At 50.1% G+C, this 15,666-nt stretch overlaps 1 protein-coding gene across 1 annotated transcript in view; it reads left to right on the forward strand.

The window, feature by feature from the left end:
* The first annotated feature begins 1,873 nt into the window (after positions 1-1,873).
* The window catches only part of PER3 (period circadian regulator 3), a 59,968-nt gene continuing 46,175 nt past the window's right edge, over positions 1,874-15,666 (forward strand). Inside the window, 7 exon segments of the mRNA XM_045064929.1 lie at positions 1,874-2,261; positions 2,723-2,868; positions 4,308-4,423; positions 5,615-5,816; positions 10,013-10,061; positions 14,369-14,511; positions 15,580-15,658. Of these exon segments, the coding sequence (XP_044920864.1) occupies positions 2,083-2,261; positions 2,723-2,868; positions 4,308-4,423; positions 5,615-5,816; positions 10,013-10,061; positions 14,369-14,511; positions 15,580-15,658 (914 nt within the window). The 5' untranslated portion in view covers positions 1,874-2,082.

Below are 15,666 nucleotides of genomic sequence, written 5' to 3' on the forward strand. Positions count from 1 at the left end.
TCCCTGGGTAGAAGTCTGGCCAATACAGATCGCTCTCTTGCTTCAGATCCTCTTTCTGCTCCCTTTAGAAGAAAACCCAAATCGTGTTCCCTAATTATAATCTGGCCCTTCCTGACTTCCTGATCGCCCCTCAAACTATTTCTCCTCCCTCTGGGAATTCTCCTAAGTAGATGTTCTTTCTGTTCCTGAACAACACACCTGCTCTGCCAGAGCCTCTGCAGGTGTCTTTTGCCCCCTCCCTTCGGGCCACCCGTACCGGCACCCGCACCCCCACCACACACACACTCAGGTTTCAGTTCGCCCTGTCCCAGCGGCTTCCCCGATCACCAGGTTAACGTGTCTGTTGCGTCCCTCACCCTTCACCCCGCTCCCAGCCGCATTTCTTCTTCGTTTCACATTCCACCCAGCCTATCCACTTGCTTGTGTCTTCCGCCTTCATAAAAGGTAGACTTCCTGAATGGCAGGGACTTTGGCCACCACTCTTTCTCCGGGACCACAGTCATCCCGGCCCAGATCATCCGCTCAGTAAGTGTCTGTTGAACGAAAGCAGTGCGACAAAACGACAAAACGAGAGGAGACGGACATCTGCCGTCATTTGGAAAAAGGAGGTGGTTTATCCAATACATGACGTGAACAACTGGCACACTTCACTCACCCCTTTTCTGTACAACTCCTTTCATTTTTCCAAAAAATACTGAACATTTTTCATGTACCCGACACTGAAAAGGGGCGGAGCTCTGCCCTTCGGAGGAGTCGACACACAATCTAAAAAACCTTCAGACTTGATATTTTTACAAAGGGCTTGGCTACACCTTCCTTTTCTGAAACGGTGTCTCTTAACATACACTCGTCTTCCCCCAATTGACAAATCAACCTGTAACTTCAGGAACCAGGGAAATGTTCAAAGTCCGCCGTCAAAATTCCGTTTCTGAAACAGACTTTGATCTTCCCGGGACTGCTCCGGGGTCAACACCTCCGAGCCCCCGGAGCTGGCGGGCGCGAAGCACCAAGGTTGAGCAAGATGCAAAAAGGAAACCCGAGAAGGTGCAGACCAGGCGCTCGGACGTCCAGCGCTTCTTCCCGCGGCCGGGCCTGGCGCGAGGGCGCCCCAGGGGGCCGGCCAACCCCGCTCGGGTCCCGCCCCCTCGTGATTGGCGGCTCGAGCGCCCTATCCCTGTCGCGCTGGCTCCGGCCTCCCGGTGGTCCCGTTCCCCACCCCCCAAGGGGGCGGAGCACTCGACTAGCGCGGCCTGAGCTCCAGCCCCCTCCGGGCCCCTCCGCCCCCCGCCTACGCGCCGGCCTGCCGGGATTGGCCGAGCACCTCCCTTCGCCCGACCCCCGTTATGTAACTCGCTCCCCGGCCTTCTCCCCTCCCACTCGCCTCGGGTTATGTAACCGGGGCGCCCAGCGCGGGCTCCGCCCTCGAGCCAATGGGGGTGCGCAGAGCCGGCCGCGGCAGCCAATCGCGCGGCTGGGGGCGGGGCCGCGTCACGTGGCGCACGGGGGGCGCGGCGCCGGCGGCAGCCAGCACGCGGCGGGCCTCGGGACTGCTTGCTGCCCGGCGGCACGGTGGGGCGAGCGGCGGCGGCGGCAGCTGGTGAGTACTCTGCTGGGGCGGGGAGATCTCCCCGAGTCCGCCCTCCGTTCTGGGCCCGGGGGAACCTGGGGCTGCTGAACTTGGCGCTGGAACTTCCGCACTCCCAGGTCCAGTTTTGGGCGCACGTCGCGGGTGGGAGCCGCGGGTGGACAGGCCTGCGAATGCGGGAGCCTGGAGGGGGGCGGGGTTGTCACAGCCCGGCGTCCGCAGCATATCGCCCGTGTCACTGGACACCTATCCCCTCATTCGCGTCCCCCCCGCCCCCCGCGTCCCCAGGCTGCCCCCGTCAGCCGAGCTATCGGAGACTGCATGGAGATCCTGCAGAGGAAACCGGCCAGGTGACCAGGTACCCGTATCCGCCGGCTCCTGATGACCAGTCATCTTCGCTAAGGCAATGGCGAGGTCCAAAGTGAGAAATAAATTCCTGTCGCTGACTGCAAGGTGAAAAGGAAGCAGGCGACAGACCGAGGGCTGCTGAACAGAAGATGGACTCCTGTGAAGACCTGGAAAGGTCCGGCCGTGAATGTCTGGACTCCAGGGGGTCTGAGCCTCTGGAACTTGAAAGAGCCCAGGCCCGGGCCTCGGAGGCCCTGGGGAGAGGACAGGAGGAGATGTGGAGCCAGAAGTTCCAACTGCAGAGCCTACAGGTGGAGAGCAGCAACAGGTGACAGGCCTGATCTGTTTGTTGTTCTTCCAGGGCTAGTACAGGAACTGGGGGGGGCTTAAATCACTTTATCCTTTTGTTTGTAAGCCCAGGAGAAAGTTCAGGGGGATCCTCAGACAATGGAATGAAAAGCCCTGGGAAACTGTGAGGAAGTACCAAAGAGTGCCGAAGTTCGGGAACAGTGGTTAAGGATTTATCTGAGCCGGGGAGCTGCAGTAGGGATGAGAAAAAATAGAAAAAATGGAAGATGTTTGATGTTTACCAGTTTCTTTGGCCAGGATCCCCCACCTTCCAAAGGGGAAAATAAACCTGGGAACAAAATGAGATGACCCGTAGGAAGCACTTAGAAAGTTGCTTGGCACATTTGATCAATGCGGGCTGCTCTTGTTTTGAATTTTAATTTTATTTGAAAGTGTGAATCGATGGGTTGGTTCTTTGTTTTGTTTTGTTTTGTCTTACAGTGAACAGCAAGATAGAAACAGAGTTTCTGAAGAACTTGTAATGCTTGTGCAAGAAATGAAAAAATACTTCCCATCAGGGAGACACAGTAAGCCAAGCACTGTCGATGCCCTCAACTATGCCCTTCGCTGCGTGCACAGAGTACAAGGTAAATGCGCAGGAGAAAAAGTACAGTCCTGGGAGTACATCATTTTCTTCGTAAACGTGGGCCAAGCCGGGAGAGCTGTCAGTTTGGTTCTGGTCCCTGAAATGTTTTGAGCGTTTGTGGTGCTTGATGTGAGATGAGCAAATAAATCCACATGGATTGTATCATGTCTTGGTTTGGCAAATTAGGAACATCAGGAGAACCTTGTTTGTGTCATAGTTTAGGAACTGTTGTTGTTGAACTGTTGTTCTGCCATGTTTTGATGATTTGCTTTAGGAGAGCAGAGTTTAGCACATTTTAAAGCTCACTTTTTAGAGGATCATGGTTTTCTCAGGGTATTGGGGAAAAAACACATTTGGTAAATACAGCTCGCCTTTCCATGTCATCCACATACAGTTGCAATGCATTCATGGTATATCACGAATTTGCCAAATTAATTTTTTATTATTAACATATAATGTATTATTAGCCCCAGGGGTACAGGTCTGTGAATTGCCACGTTTATGTACTTCACTCACCATATCACATACCCTCCCCAATATCCATCACCCAACCACCCTCTGCCTACCTGCCCCCCCGGCAACCCTCAGTTTGTTTTGTGAGATTAAGGGTGTCTTGTGCTTTGTCTCCCTCCCGATCCCATCTTGTTTCGTTTTTTCCTTCCCTACCCCCCAAGCCCCCCACGTTGCCTCTCCACTTCCTCATATCAGGGAGATCATATGATAGTTGTCTTTTTCTGATTGACTTATTTCGCTCAGCATAATACCCTCTAGTTCCATCCACGTCATCGCAAATGGCAAGATTTCATTTCTTTTGATGGCTGCATAGTATTCCATTGTGTATATATACCACATCTTTTTTATCCATTCATCTGTTGATGGACATCTAGGTTCTTTCCATAGTTTGGCTATTGTGGACTTTGCTGCTATAATCATTGGGGTGCACATGCCCCTTCGGATCACTACATTTGTATCTTTAGGGTAAATACCCAGTAGTGCGATTGCAAGGTCGTAGGATACCCTTATTTCCAACTTTTTGAAGACCCTCCATGCTTTTTGCCAGAGTGGCTGCACCAGCTTGCATTCCCACTGACAGTGGGGGAGGGTTCCCCTTTCTCCGCATCCTTGCCAAGGAATTTGCCAAATTAAAAACGAACCACTGCTAGCACCTTTCCCTTTCTATCTCTGACCTTTCTTTTTCAGGGATTTAACAAAGTACACATTTTCTTTAGCTAGCACAAACCTCTGTGATGTCATGTATGACACACAGGTCCTGAATACGAAAGTAATATTTCTGTCATAAACACACTACGTGCATGTATTTGGGATTTGGGGTTTTCATACCTTATATTGAGCTTGCTCCTTGTGACACAGAACATCAGAAAATCCTAAACACCAAAGTTGGTACACTGGACTACCTGTTTATTTTCCTGTGTTTCTTAGCAAACAGTGGGTTTTCCCAGACCCTCAGTCAGAGTGGAGCACCTCAAGCAGCTGCGACCACCTACAGTCTCGAGGAGCTGGGAATGGCTACCTCGGGCTACCCTTCCAAAAACACAGTAAGAATCCACACATTTTGCCATATCAGCCTGCGTGGTTTTTCCTAACAACTTTATCTAGACGTAGATACTGAAACCTAATAACGTTGGAGCTTCAGTAACCATGATGCAAGGCAAACACCAGAGGCTGCCCAGGAGGCATCCTGTACTTAGTTTCTGCTGCCCTTGCGAGAGCACAGATGTAAACTCAGGCGGCGGCCCGGGGGTGGTGGTCTGCTGGGCTCCCCTCACCAGCCGCCCCTGCCTCCTGAGCACCCCTGCAATCTCTCGACCAAAAATAAAATAAAAAATAAACTGCAGCATAACCGCTCTCATTTTATTCTAATTTCCGACTTGTTAATTTGTATTTATATCATTCTTAGTTCCAATACTTACTCCTTCAAGTTGTAACAGCTGGATTTTAGAACCAGCTGAGTTGAGATGCTGTCATTTTTCTGTAAAATTGTACAAGAGACATGTCGTGTATCTTTTTTGAATCTCTTCGCGTTGGCAGAATCATTCAGCCTCATGCCTCGTTGTTGGGATGGGCATGGCTTGGTTTCATGTTTAGACCTCAGATGTAGAGATCTTGTCATGTCGGAGTGAGAGCGCTCCCTGAGATCACAGCAGTGTTTGTTTCACTGACTGCGGTGTTTATGGGACTCTGGTGGGTGTGGCGGAGTTGGAAGAAACAAGAAGTTTAAGATAACATTTTCCCTTTAAGATCTTCAAGATAAAACTTAGAAGGATATGCCAGTGGTAGGGGACAGGAACAGTGGTCAGTTTGTAAATGTCACTGCTGTCTCGTGGAACAAACGGGAGACATGATTCTTACGTAGCGAGGCATGTCCAAGACAGTGTCTTGAAGGAGGCGGCTCTTGAGCGTGGTCGTAAAGCCTGGAGTTATGTATTGGTCATGAGAAGACAGTCCTGTCGGTTTGCAAATGAGAAGGCATCGGAAGTGGTTACGCCGTATGCACATTTAGTCAATGTAGGATGAACAGGTACATTGTCTGATATAGAAATCAGACCTTCAGAAGATCAAATGTGGGTTTTTCGAGGACCACTAAGGCATATGTTGGAGAATCGCGCTGCCTTTGCAGGGTATGTGCCTGTTTTGATAACATTAGGAGTCTAGAACAAATTGACCTTTCAGGGAATATTATTCACATGTGTCTCAATATTTGCATTTATTTCAAATGTTTTTCCTAGGATACCTTTGTGGCAGTTTTTTCCTTTCTGTCTGGAAGGCTAGTGCACATTTCTGAACAGGCTGCTTCAATCCTGAATTGTAAGAACGATTTCTTGGAGTCGTCTCACTTCGTGGAACTGCTCGCTCCCCAAGATGTGAGGGTTTTCTGCGCACACACTGCCCACGCTCGCCTCCCCCTCTGGAACAGCTGGGCCCAAACAGGTAATGGGGCCGAGGGGCGGGTGTTTACCTCGCCTCAGCACGATCAGTTTCATTCTTTCAGAGAGAGGACCAAAATTAACGTATTGCTTTGGACCTGCAAACTATATGGTTTTTTTAATTTCTTTATGTAAAAAATGAGAACGTGGGGCTCCTGCCTGGCTCAGTTGGTGGAATGTGCAACTCTTGACGTTGAGGTCATGAGTTCGAACCCCACATCGGGTGGATTACTAAAAATAAATTTTTTTAAAAAACAAAGGCACGTAAATGAATAAATAAAAAGTCAGGCTGTGTTGGAAACAGCATTTTAAATCCTCTAATAACAAAATTCCAAGTAATACACTGACTTCGTGAAGTTAATTTTATAGGTTCCATATCATACATGTTTTTTTTTAATATGGTTTGACTGCCTGCATCCCATATAACAGTTTCATTGTTTATAAGGATTCTGTTTTCTCTAATAAAATTAAACGTTTTCCCTCTCACATTGACTTCATTATTTCTTTGCTTGGCTTTGGAGAGAAACTTCTCATGATTAGCTCCCCTTCCAGTTTTGCTTCTCCGCAAAATTTCATGAATCTCATTTTCTTCTGAAATAGTTATTTCCCTGAACTGGGAATGCCTAGTCCTGGTTTGGTTTGTGACTTGCAGTCCTGTGTGATTCTGTAAATAATTCATTATTTCTTTTTAAAGTCAACCTTTATTATTTCATATTCTTTGTGAATATTAGTATATTAGTAATTAGAATTATTAGTAATTAGTAATTAGATTAGTAACATTAGTACAGATCAACCCTTTTCTTTTGATTCCAAGCCCTCTTCTTTTTTTTTTAAATTTTAAATTTGTTTATTATAGTAAAAAAAAAAGTATATATCTTATTAAAGTAAAAAAAAAAATGAAAAAAGACCCATTACCAAATGTACCATCTTAACCATTTTTAAGTATACAGTTAAGTAGTGTTAGACATTGGCACGGATGTGAAACACCCCTCCAGAACTTTCTCATTTTGCAAATCTAGGGCCCCATGCCCATTCTGACTTTCTAAGGCAGGCCGTGGTCCAGTGGGAACAGGCGCTCACGCTCCTTTTTTCCATGGCAGACCTTCGGCCCTGTCTTTTGGGCGTAGCTCATGGACACTTCAAAATGCACACCTGTCTTCCTTGCTTGTTTCCAAGTCTTTCCTGTTCCCCTAAGAAAAGGTTAATTTCATTTCTCTTCCTTTTTCTTGAGCATGTATTTTCAACCTCTAATTGTCCATTTTCCTTTGTCTGATTTTATCCACCTTCCTCTGCTCCATCACCATTTAGTGGGCCAGCGCTGGGGGCCGGGAGCTGTTCAGGGTGCTGAGATGGCCCTAGGCGCCCTGCCCCCACCTTCCCTCCACCGTCAGTGCCCTCTGGGGTCTCTGTCTGCTCCTTTCAGCTGTGTTATCTTTGCAAGTTAGTTATTGCCGTGATATCTCCCCAACATGTAAAAAGGTAACATATCCTGAAGTCGCTGTTTTGGGAACCTGAATTTTGACTTTCTCCTTAAAGAGTTGGTGCTCCTCCTGGCCACTGCCCGCACTGGGCTTCACCTCGCACACCTCTGTGATTCCGGCTCTTCTAGAGCCGTTTCTGGGCTGGGCCCCTACTGCCTCCTTCTGCCCTTCCTCTGAGCTCCTGGAGCATGAAGGGGACATAGGAAGCTGGGAACTCAGCAGATGTCAGCCTTTGGCTTGGCGTCAGAGGATGTTTCCACTTTGGCTCGTACAGACCTCCCGGGAAGATCTGACCACTGATCTGTAGAGCGCACGTCCGAAAACAAGGATTCACCCCCACAGCCGAGGTGTGGAACTGAGAAGGGACTCGTGTCCACTGTTTGAGATCCACAGTCTGGCTCTCGGTCCTGCATGACTCCTAGAGACTGCAGTGCCCGCGTCCTCACACAGACTGCACGCAAGCCTCCCTTCCTGTAGAGTTGCCGTATTTCCTATGTGCAAAGACTTTTAAGCAAGGAAATTGGAAGACCTGAGTTTTAAATTGAGTTTTGTCCCTTCTGGAACCAAGGAGGCCATTTTGCTTCCCACATTAAAATTGTCCTGTCCCACCAGCCTGCTAACACACGGCCGCTGAGAGAAGCACACACGCCGGCAGTTGGAGCACTTGAGGTATCTGGAACATTCTGCAACACGAGGGCTCCTCTTCGTTGCTGCCGTTCTGTTGAACAGTTACTGTTTGCCTGGGCCTTTCTTCATGCTTCAGTGGATTGACTAATTTAATCTTCACAAAACCTTAGGAGCGGTAGACCCCATCACTGTCCCCAGTTGATGGATAAAGTAACTGTGTTAGTTTGGGTCTCCTGAGCAGCAGACGCCAAGATGGGGTTAGCTGTTGAAGCGACATGCTGCAGGGGGTGGGGGACGGAGAGGAGTCCACGGTTCATGCCTGACCCCCGTGGAAGGAGCAGGAACCGGGGGACTGGGGAGGGGGAGGCTTGGCCTGCCACACGGCTCACAGCACCAGTTGGCCGGCCATCAAAGGGAAGTCCCAGCCACCGTCACACAGCAGAGGAGCCCAGCATCTCCATGGAATGGTCCTTAGTACCACTCCGTGCGCGGGCCCTGGGTGGGAACAGCCACCAGAAGTGGGGCCCTGGGATAGCAGCTGTGGTCTGTGGTCAGTGATGACCCCTGAAGCCAGGAGCCATGTCCTTTCACAGTCTCTCTGATCCTGAGGCACAGAGCTAAGGGACTCATCCAAGGTCACGCTCCTGGCAGACTCAGAGCGGGATTTCACCCTGGCGGTGTGAGTCAGGGCCCTTGCTGGGATCTGCTGCCCCTCTGGACCACGTCGGTCCCTTGCAGTGGGAACCATCAAACAGGACGTCTGTGGCCACACGAAGGTGGGCATTTGAAAACGACACCAAGGAATAGGTCCTGTTTATAAAAATCATCTCAAAAAGTTAGGAGTATTTTTGAGACATCCTTATCTTGCCATCATCCCTCCACAAGCTTCTCTGAGCCTCTCCTGGGGTGGTTTTGATGTTTGGGCCCGTTGGGTGTCTCAGAGCCACCAGTTCGGTGAGCTGACAGCTCCGTTCCTCCTCACAGACGAGCTGTAAGGACAGTCTTCTGGTTTCAGAATTCCAGGACTGTGACTTCCATAGTGTTCTGAATTCTGAGAGTTGGATCACTGGTGTCTTTGAAACTGGGAGTTTTTGCGGTTTGGTTTTTCTGGTTTTTTTGTTTGTTTGCTTTTTTAATCATGTACATTTTCCCTCATCGTTCCAAAGCCCATTTTCTGACTCTTCTGTGATCTTCTCAGAAGTGCAAAGACCTGGACCACGTGCCCTGTCTTGGTTCCTCAGAGTTCTCATTGTTTTTGCTCCTTTGGTGTATCTTGTAAAACATCTCCTTGGTTTTAAGCATTTCCTTGGTTCCTGTAACTGAGGCTTTTTCACCCCAGTGGGCAAGTGCCCCAAAGATCAATTCAAGGCGCTCTAAGTAGAGGAGAGCTAAATAGTCGATAAACACTTGGGAAAAGGTTCAGCCCCTCGATCAAGGTAAATTAAACATTTTGGAATTACCACTTGACAAATCATTGAAATTAACATTGAAATCCACAAAACCAGCACAAATGTTGGCATGAGGCTGGTGAGAAGGTGTCCCTAGAGACCCTAGTGGTTGGTACGATCTTCTGTAGATCAGGGAGGCACTCCATGGTGAGAGGCCTAAGACAACCATGTCATTTCTGGGCCCCAACTTTGGGGATTTTGTCCAAGGACAGAAAACAGTGAGACATTTCTGTATCCTGTACCTAAAGGCTGTAAGTGGTCCAGATCGGCAGTTTTTGAGACCTGTGTGGACTATCACCATGAAATAGAACGTGACCACCAAAGTAATTGTGTCCCCAGATCATTGCTTTGACCTTGGAAGGAGGAGCATGGGCAGTTTCAGCAGCTTGATGAGGGAAAGCCCTCAGTCCTACATACATATGCTTGCTGTCTCCCCGAGGGTCACAGCTAGAGTACCAAATCCCCCTGGAAAATACTGGATGCAACTCCATCTCAGAGGGAGGGCAGAATCCCTGTGTATCTCCTTTAAAAGAGGAGTTTCTTATTTGTCTGGGGATAATTGGAGTTTGTCTCTTGGACAGTGAGCTGCTCTGGCCTGTTGCTCTGGGAGGGGGTGATTAACGCTTTGTCTCTGTTTCCTACAGCATCTCAGTACGACTCCACTCCGGTGAAGTCCTTTTTCTGCAGGATCCGGTAAGTCTAGGGGCACGTGAGGGGCAGAAACGATGGGTTACACTCTGATTGGGGGGGGGGGGCCCTTTTTAGATTCTTTTGTATTCAGCTAGCACTGGGTTCTTGCCACAAGAAGTTTGTGTTTTGATTGAGGAGAAGCAGCGTACACTCAAAATGACGAGATAATAAAGCAGTCCAGACAAAGAACAGAGAGATCATTCTTAGCCAGGGGGTGCTCGCGCTCTCTCGTGCTCTCTCTCATGCTCTCTGTCTCTCTTTCTCACTAGGAACCGCTGGATGATGTTAAGTACACTTTCAAATGCCCATTGTTTGGGAATCTGTTGGTTTTTGTTTGCTTTTTGACTCTTGGTCACACTTAAAATTAATTTTTGAAATTTTACTTGATTTAAAAAAAAACTTTTTTAAGCAAGTTCTGTGCCTACAGTGGGGCTTGAACTTGTGACCTGGTGAGATCAAGAGACACACACTCTACTGACTGAGCCAGCCAGGAGCCCCTAACTTCCTAAATTTTAAATAACTAAAGAAAGTAAGATACCTATGTGTAAGGGAAGGATTTAAAAAGTCCAGATGTAGTAAACTGGAAGAAAACTGACCCAAATTTTAATTGTGGTTGGTTTCTGATAGGATTTGTTAGTGATTTTTTTTCTCTTCTGAATTTGCTGTGCTATGTTCATGTTACTTTTGCAATAAGGAAATGTGGTTCAGTGACATCACAATTGCCAGCGTGAGTACTGAAGTTACTAAAGGGTCCAGATGTGGAAAACTAAAGAGAAAAGTCCTTGTAATGGACCAGTCAGCACTCCACAGGGTCGGAGCCCTTGAGCTCACAGCGTTCCAGTGCTTGGGGAAGGCTACCCCAGAGACGGGCCACAGGAGGGAGGGCTGTGTTGGTCCGTTCAGTCCTTCACAGAGGAACTGTTAACGAAGACCTTAGAACAGTGCTGTTTGTGCTTATTTTGCTAGTAAATATATTTCTTTGCCTTTTTCTGAGCCAGGCAAGATTACAGGTGCAAAGTTCTGGCCCCGGTGGACCTTCCATTCTGTGTGTGGAAGGGAGACGGTTAACAAACAGGTACCTACGTGTGTGTCCGCTGGCGGTAAATTCCATGTGGAACAGTGAAGGGGAGGGAAGGAGCGGGGATTCTGGGCAGGAGAGAGATTACTAGTGTGTTCAGGGTGGTTAAGGAGTGTTCTATAATAAGAAGCCTGATTGGAGCCAGAGCCTGAAGGTGGTCAGGGAGCAAGCCATACCTCTACCTGAGGGGAGAGTGTTCCAGACAAGTGCAAAGGCCCTGGGGCAGAGCACGCTTGGCCTGTGGAGGAGTAACAAGGAAACTAAGAAGAAGAGTGGAAGGAGATGAAGAAACATGGACCAGACCACAGGGAGCTTTGACTTCCGAAGGGAATGTTTTGTTCAGGTTAATCATTTTTTTGAAAACTTTACTTTTGGAATTTGCAAAATAACATGGAAGTAGGGGAGAGAGTACAGTGCACTGGTACAGACTCACCATTCAGCTTCAATGACTTTAACCCACAGCCAGTCTTCTGTCGTATCTGTTAGGGTCCGTGATCAAAGGAACGAGACTGATAGAAAGCGAAGGTCAAGCAAAGCTTTATTTTGCTCCAAGCATCAAGAATCAAACTGGCCGGTCAGGGCTGTCTCTTACGAAAAGGCGACGACGATGATCCCGACAAGGTCACTCCCAAGAAGGCCGCTCCGGACGAGGCTGCTCTAGACGAGGCCGCTCTGCAGATGAGGCCGCTCCGTGATCGGAGCCCTCTCAAGAAGAGGCCACTCCGGACAAGGCCACTCCCAGGACCAGGCCACTGCTCGATGAGGTCGCTCCCCGGACAGGGCCGCTCCCAAGAAGAGGCCACTCTGGACGAGGCCGCTGCCCGGACGAGGCCGCTCCCGACGACGAAGAGGCAACGATGACAGCGACGATGACAAGGAGGACAACACGATGACACGGAGGACAACCCGATGGCACAGACTCTGCTCCCCATGATGCCACTCTGTCCAGGCTGCCACCCAGAGGAGGCCACCGCTGCGGACAAGGCCACTCGTGGCTCGGGGTGGCGAAGCATTTTGCGGCGAGGCTGCTGGCGGCTAGGGGCCGTTGGCGACTCCGACCGCTGGCGTCTCAGGACTGCAGGCGTCGGGACCGCTGACAGCTTGGCCGCTGGTGTCTCGGGACCGCTGGCGTCTAGGGGCTGCAGGCGGCTCGAGGCTGCAGGTGGCTCGGGTCAACCAGAGGTGGGACACCGCCAGCAGCTGGAGGCTACAGGCAGCTGGAGACTGCCAGCAGAGGGACCACAGACGGTGGTTCTTCGGCTCCCGCAGACTCTTCCTTCTGCTCCAGCCAACGGCTCTCCTGCTTCCTCGGACAGCCAGGAACACCAACCTTTATGGGGTTGGCTGAGCCCCGCCCCTACACAGGTGGCCAATTGGATCTCAATTCACCCTAGTGGATATACGTGCGCCCCACCGATTGGACGTCTCCACCCGGCCTGCCCCGCCCCTACATCTGGGGTCCACAAGCAAGTTCCTCTGGGAGGGGCAGGCCCTTACAGTATCTACCACCGCCAGCTCCTCAGCCCACCCTCCCTCTGATGCTGAAGCAGTTCGCAGACCGCGGATCATTTCCTCCATCAGCATTTCAGAATGTGAGCAGAAACAGAAGGTGCTCGTTCATCTCTGTGATGCTCAAATGGTCTCGCTTGTGGCCAGCACGAACCCTTTCAGGTTCACTCCAGTGCTGTGTGAGGGTACCCCCGTGGGCGCTGACAGCTGCCTTTGCTCTGGGCACAGCGGCCCATGCGCCACCTAGACGTGTCGTACTGCACATGTGGAGTCTGTCATTTCTCCCATGATCCCTCCTTCCTTGAGGTGGGAGACGGCATTACCGTCTGGAGACCAACCAGGCTTCACACAGCTTCTGGGAATCCTCAGTGGACAGAGACAGGCCAGTTGCATTTTTTAGAGGGACGCGGCTTGGCCTACGAGGACCTCGCCAGGCGCTGCGCTGGAGAAGGGGCAGGGATAGGGGGCAGGAGGGAAGGCCGGGAGAGAAGGGCTGTCACTGGGCAGTGGCAGCAGGAACACATGGACGTACCTTGGGGATTCCAGATACCTTTGTTCGGGAGAGCTGTTGGAGTTCATTAATGGGATCAGTTTTGGGTGTGCAAGAAAAGAGCCGCTTGCCGGAGCGAGGAGGGAAGAGTCCGGCGCCTGGTTTTAGACAGGTTGATTGGCCTTGTCTGGTGGAACTTGAACTCTGCGGTGTTGTCAGAGCATCGGTAGGTGGGTCTGGAGTTCAGGGAGAAGTCCGGGCTGGAGACGGGTGCTCGGTTGGTCAGCGCACACAGAGCATGCAGAAGCCGAGACGGGATGAGCCTGGGAGATGCAGGCCCAGGAACAGGCGGGAGACGCAGGACAGCTGGTGGGTCAGGGTCAGGGTCAGGCTGCTCTTTCCTCAAACGGAAGCAGGGACATGGGAGCGGAGGCACCAGGGTCTGCGTAGAGGCAAGGAAGCGAGGTGGGGTTGGGGGGGAGCACCAGGACACAGGGAGATGGAGCTTCTAGGCAGCTGAAGACCACCTAAAGTGACTTCGGCCAGTGGTGGGAGAGGCAAGGTGTGACCTGTAGAAACAGGGGGGTATGGGTTCGGTTGCGGGCACGTCGCTACTAAGGGGACCACAGTGTATCCAAGGAGAAATGTCCTCTGGGCAGCTGGAGCTATAAAACGGAGTGAAAGGCTGGGAGTCGAGCTGCCCCTGCCCAGCTGGGCCAGGGCTCGGCCAGCAGGTTCTAACCCTGCTTTCCTGATGCCTGCTTCCCCCCACACAGCGCCCTGTGCCCATCCAGGTCGTCGTGAAGCTCTGCGACGAAGTCAGCCCCTCGAGAGAGTGTAGGTAGGAGTGGTGGAGAGCTGGCTTTGGGGGGCATGATCACAGGGAAACCTGATTGCTGTCATGTGGTACTTGGTTGAGGCATGTGAGGTAAGACCAGGAGGTCACATGATTTGGGTCAGAAGAAAAGTCATGGAATGGCAGGTTCCACTTTTAACCCACTAAGCTGGTTCCCCATAACTCCTCTTTTTTATTGGATAAGGAATGAGTATAATTATCCTTGGGCATTGAAAACGTAAACTAACATTTCTTTTTAAAATAAACACATTTAAACATTTTAGATTTGGGTAGGTCTCTTTCAGAAATCACCAAGAAGGCGTCTCTCAAGGCCTTGTTTCACGCTGGGCTCCCTGAATGCATCAGGACAGGTTACTCACCATCTCTGTGCTTTTCAGGGGAGGCCAAGACACAGAGCAAGAGAAGCATTACTGCCCAGTCCGGATTATCCCCTATCTGCTGCATGTACGTAGCTCTGCCCAGCTGGAATCTGAGCCCTGCTGTCTCATCCTGGTGGAGAAGATTCACTCTGGTTATGAAGGTAAGACAGGAGGGCCAGCTTCTGGATCAAACGTAACCTGACAGCAGTGCAGGTAGGAGCAGGTGGAAGCCTGTTAACTGCAGCTGCAGCACCAGAAAAGAGTGCTCGAGGCTTCATGTTGGCCCTGAACTCTTGGGCATTTAGAGCTGATCTGCCCTGGTGTCTCTGTTTCCCGACCCTGACTTCTCCATAGTTGTCTCCTTCAAGGTCAGTGCGGCCTAAGATCTAAGCACAGACTTGGCCACTGATAACCTGGTCTGATCCAATCTGTACTGGTGACTGGTGGCCTCTGGCTTCTGCCGTGTGTGAAACGAGAGCATGGAACTTGGGGTCACCTAGGTGGCTCAGTCAGTTACACGCCTGACCCTTGGTTTCGGCTCAGGTCACGATCTTACCAGTTGGGGGATCGAGTCGTGAGTCAGACTCCATGCCCAGTGGGGAGTCTGTTTGAGATTCCCTCCCTCTGCTTTTCCTCCCCGCCCTCCCCCAGACTCTCTCTCAAGTAAATAAATCTTTAAAAAAAAAAAAAAGAGCATGAAAACTGTTGCATAGTTTCTTATGAGGTCACAAGAATGAATTTGTATTTTTTAAGTATTCTGAAAGGCCTAGAGTGGAAGCTGTAGTTCTGTCCTCTGATGGCAGAACTACATTTCTAAATTCGTGCGTTAATACAGAAGCACTGACCGTATGAGTTTTCTGACCCAGATTTTAAAAACTGACACCAAATTCATTGTACTTAGTCACACAGCACCACCAAATACCACCAGAACCCCCAGGCCTGACCTTTCATTTCCGCCAGCTCGGCCTGCTGGATTGTGATGAGGGATTCCGGGCACACAAACTCGTCTTACAATGAACTTCAGTAGCCATTGCATTTTGAGCTAATCAAAATGTAGTTAGTAACGACAAGTATTATATAATATAACCGTAGCCTTGGCTTCTTGAAGGCCAGGCCCCCGAGTGAGGTTTCTACCGGTTCATATGAGATACTTCTTTAATGTAAGTGGTCAGTTAAGGGCATGACTAATTAAATATTTGCCTTTAGGTGAGTCTTTCTGTTTCTCGTAGCTCCTCGAATCCCGGTGGATAAAAGAATTTTTACCACAACACACACCCCAGGATGTGTCTTTCTTGAAATAGATGAAAGGTAAGTGC

Source organism: Mustela putorius, unplaced genomic scaffold, assembly GCF_011764305.1.
Source record: "Mustela putorius furo isolate JIRA1106 unplaced genomic scaffold, ASM1176430v1.1 tig00003853_pilon_pilon_pilon, whole genome shotgun sequence".
Lineage (NCBI taxonomy): Eukaryota > Metazoa > Chordata > Mammalia > Carnivora > Mustelidae > Mustela > Mustela putorius.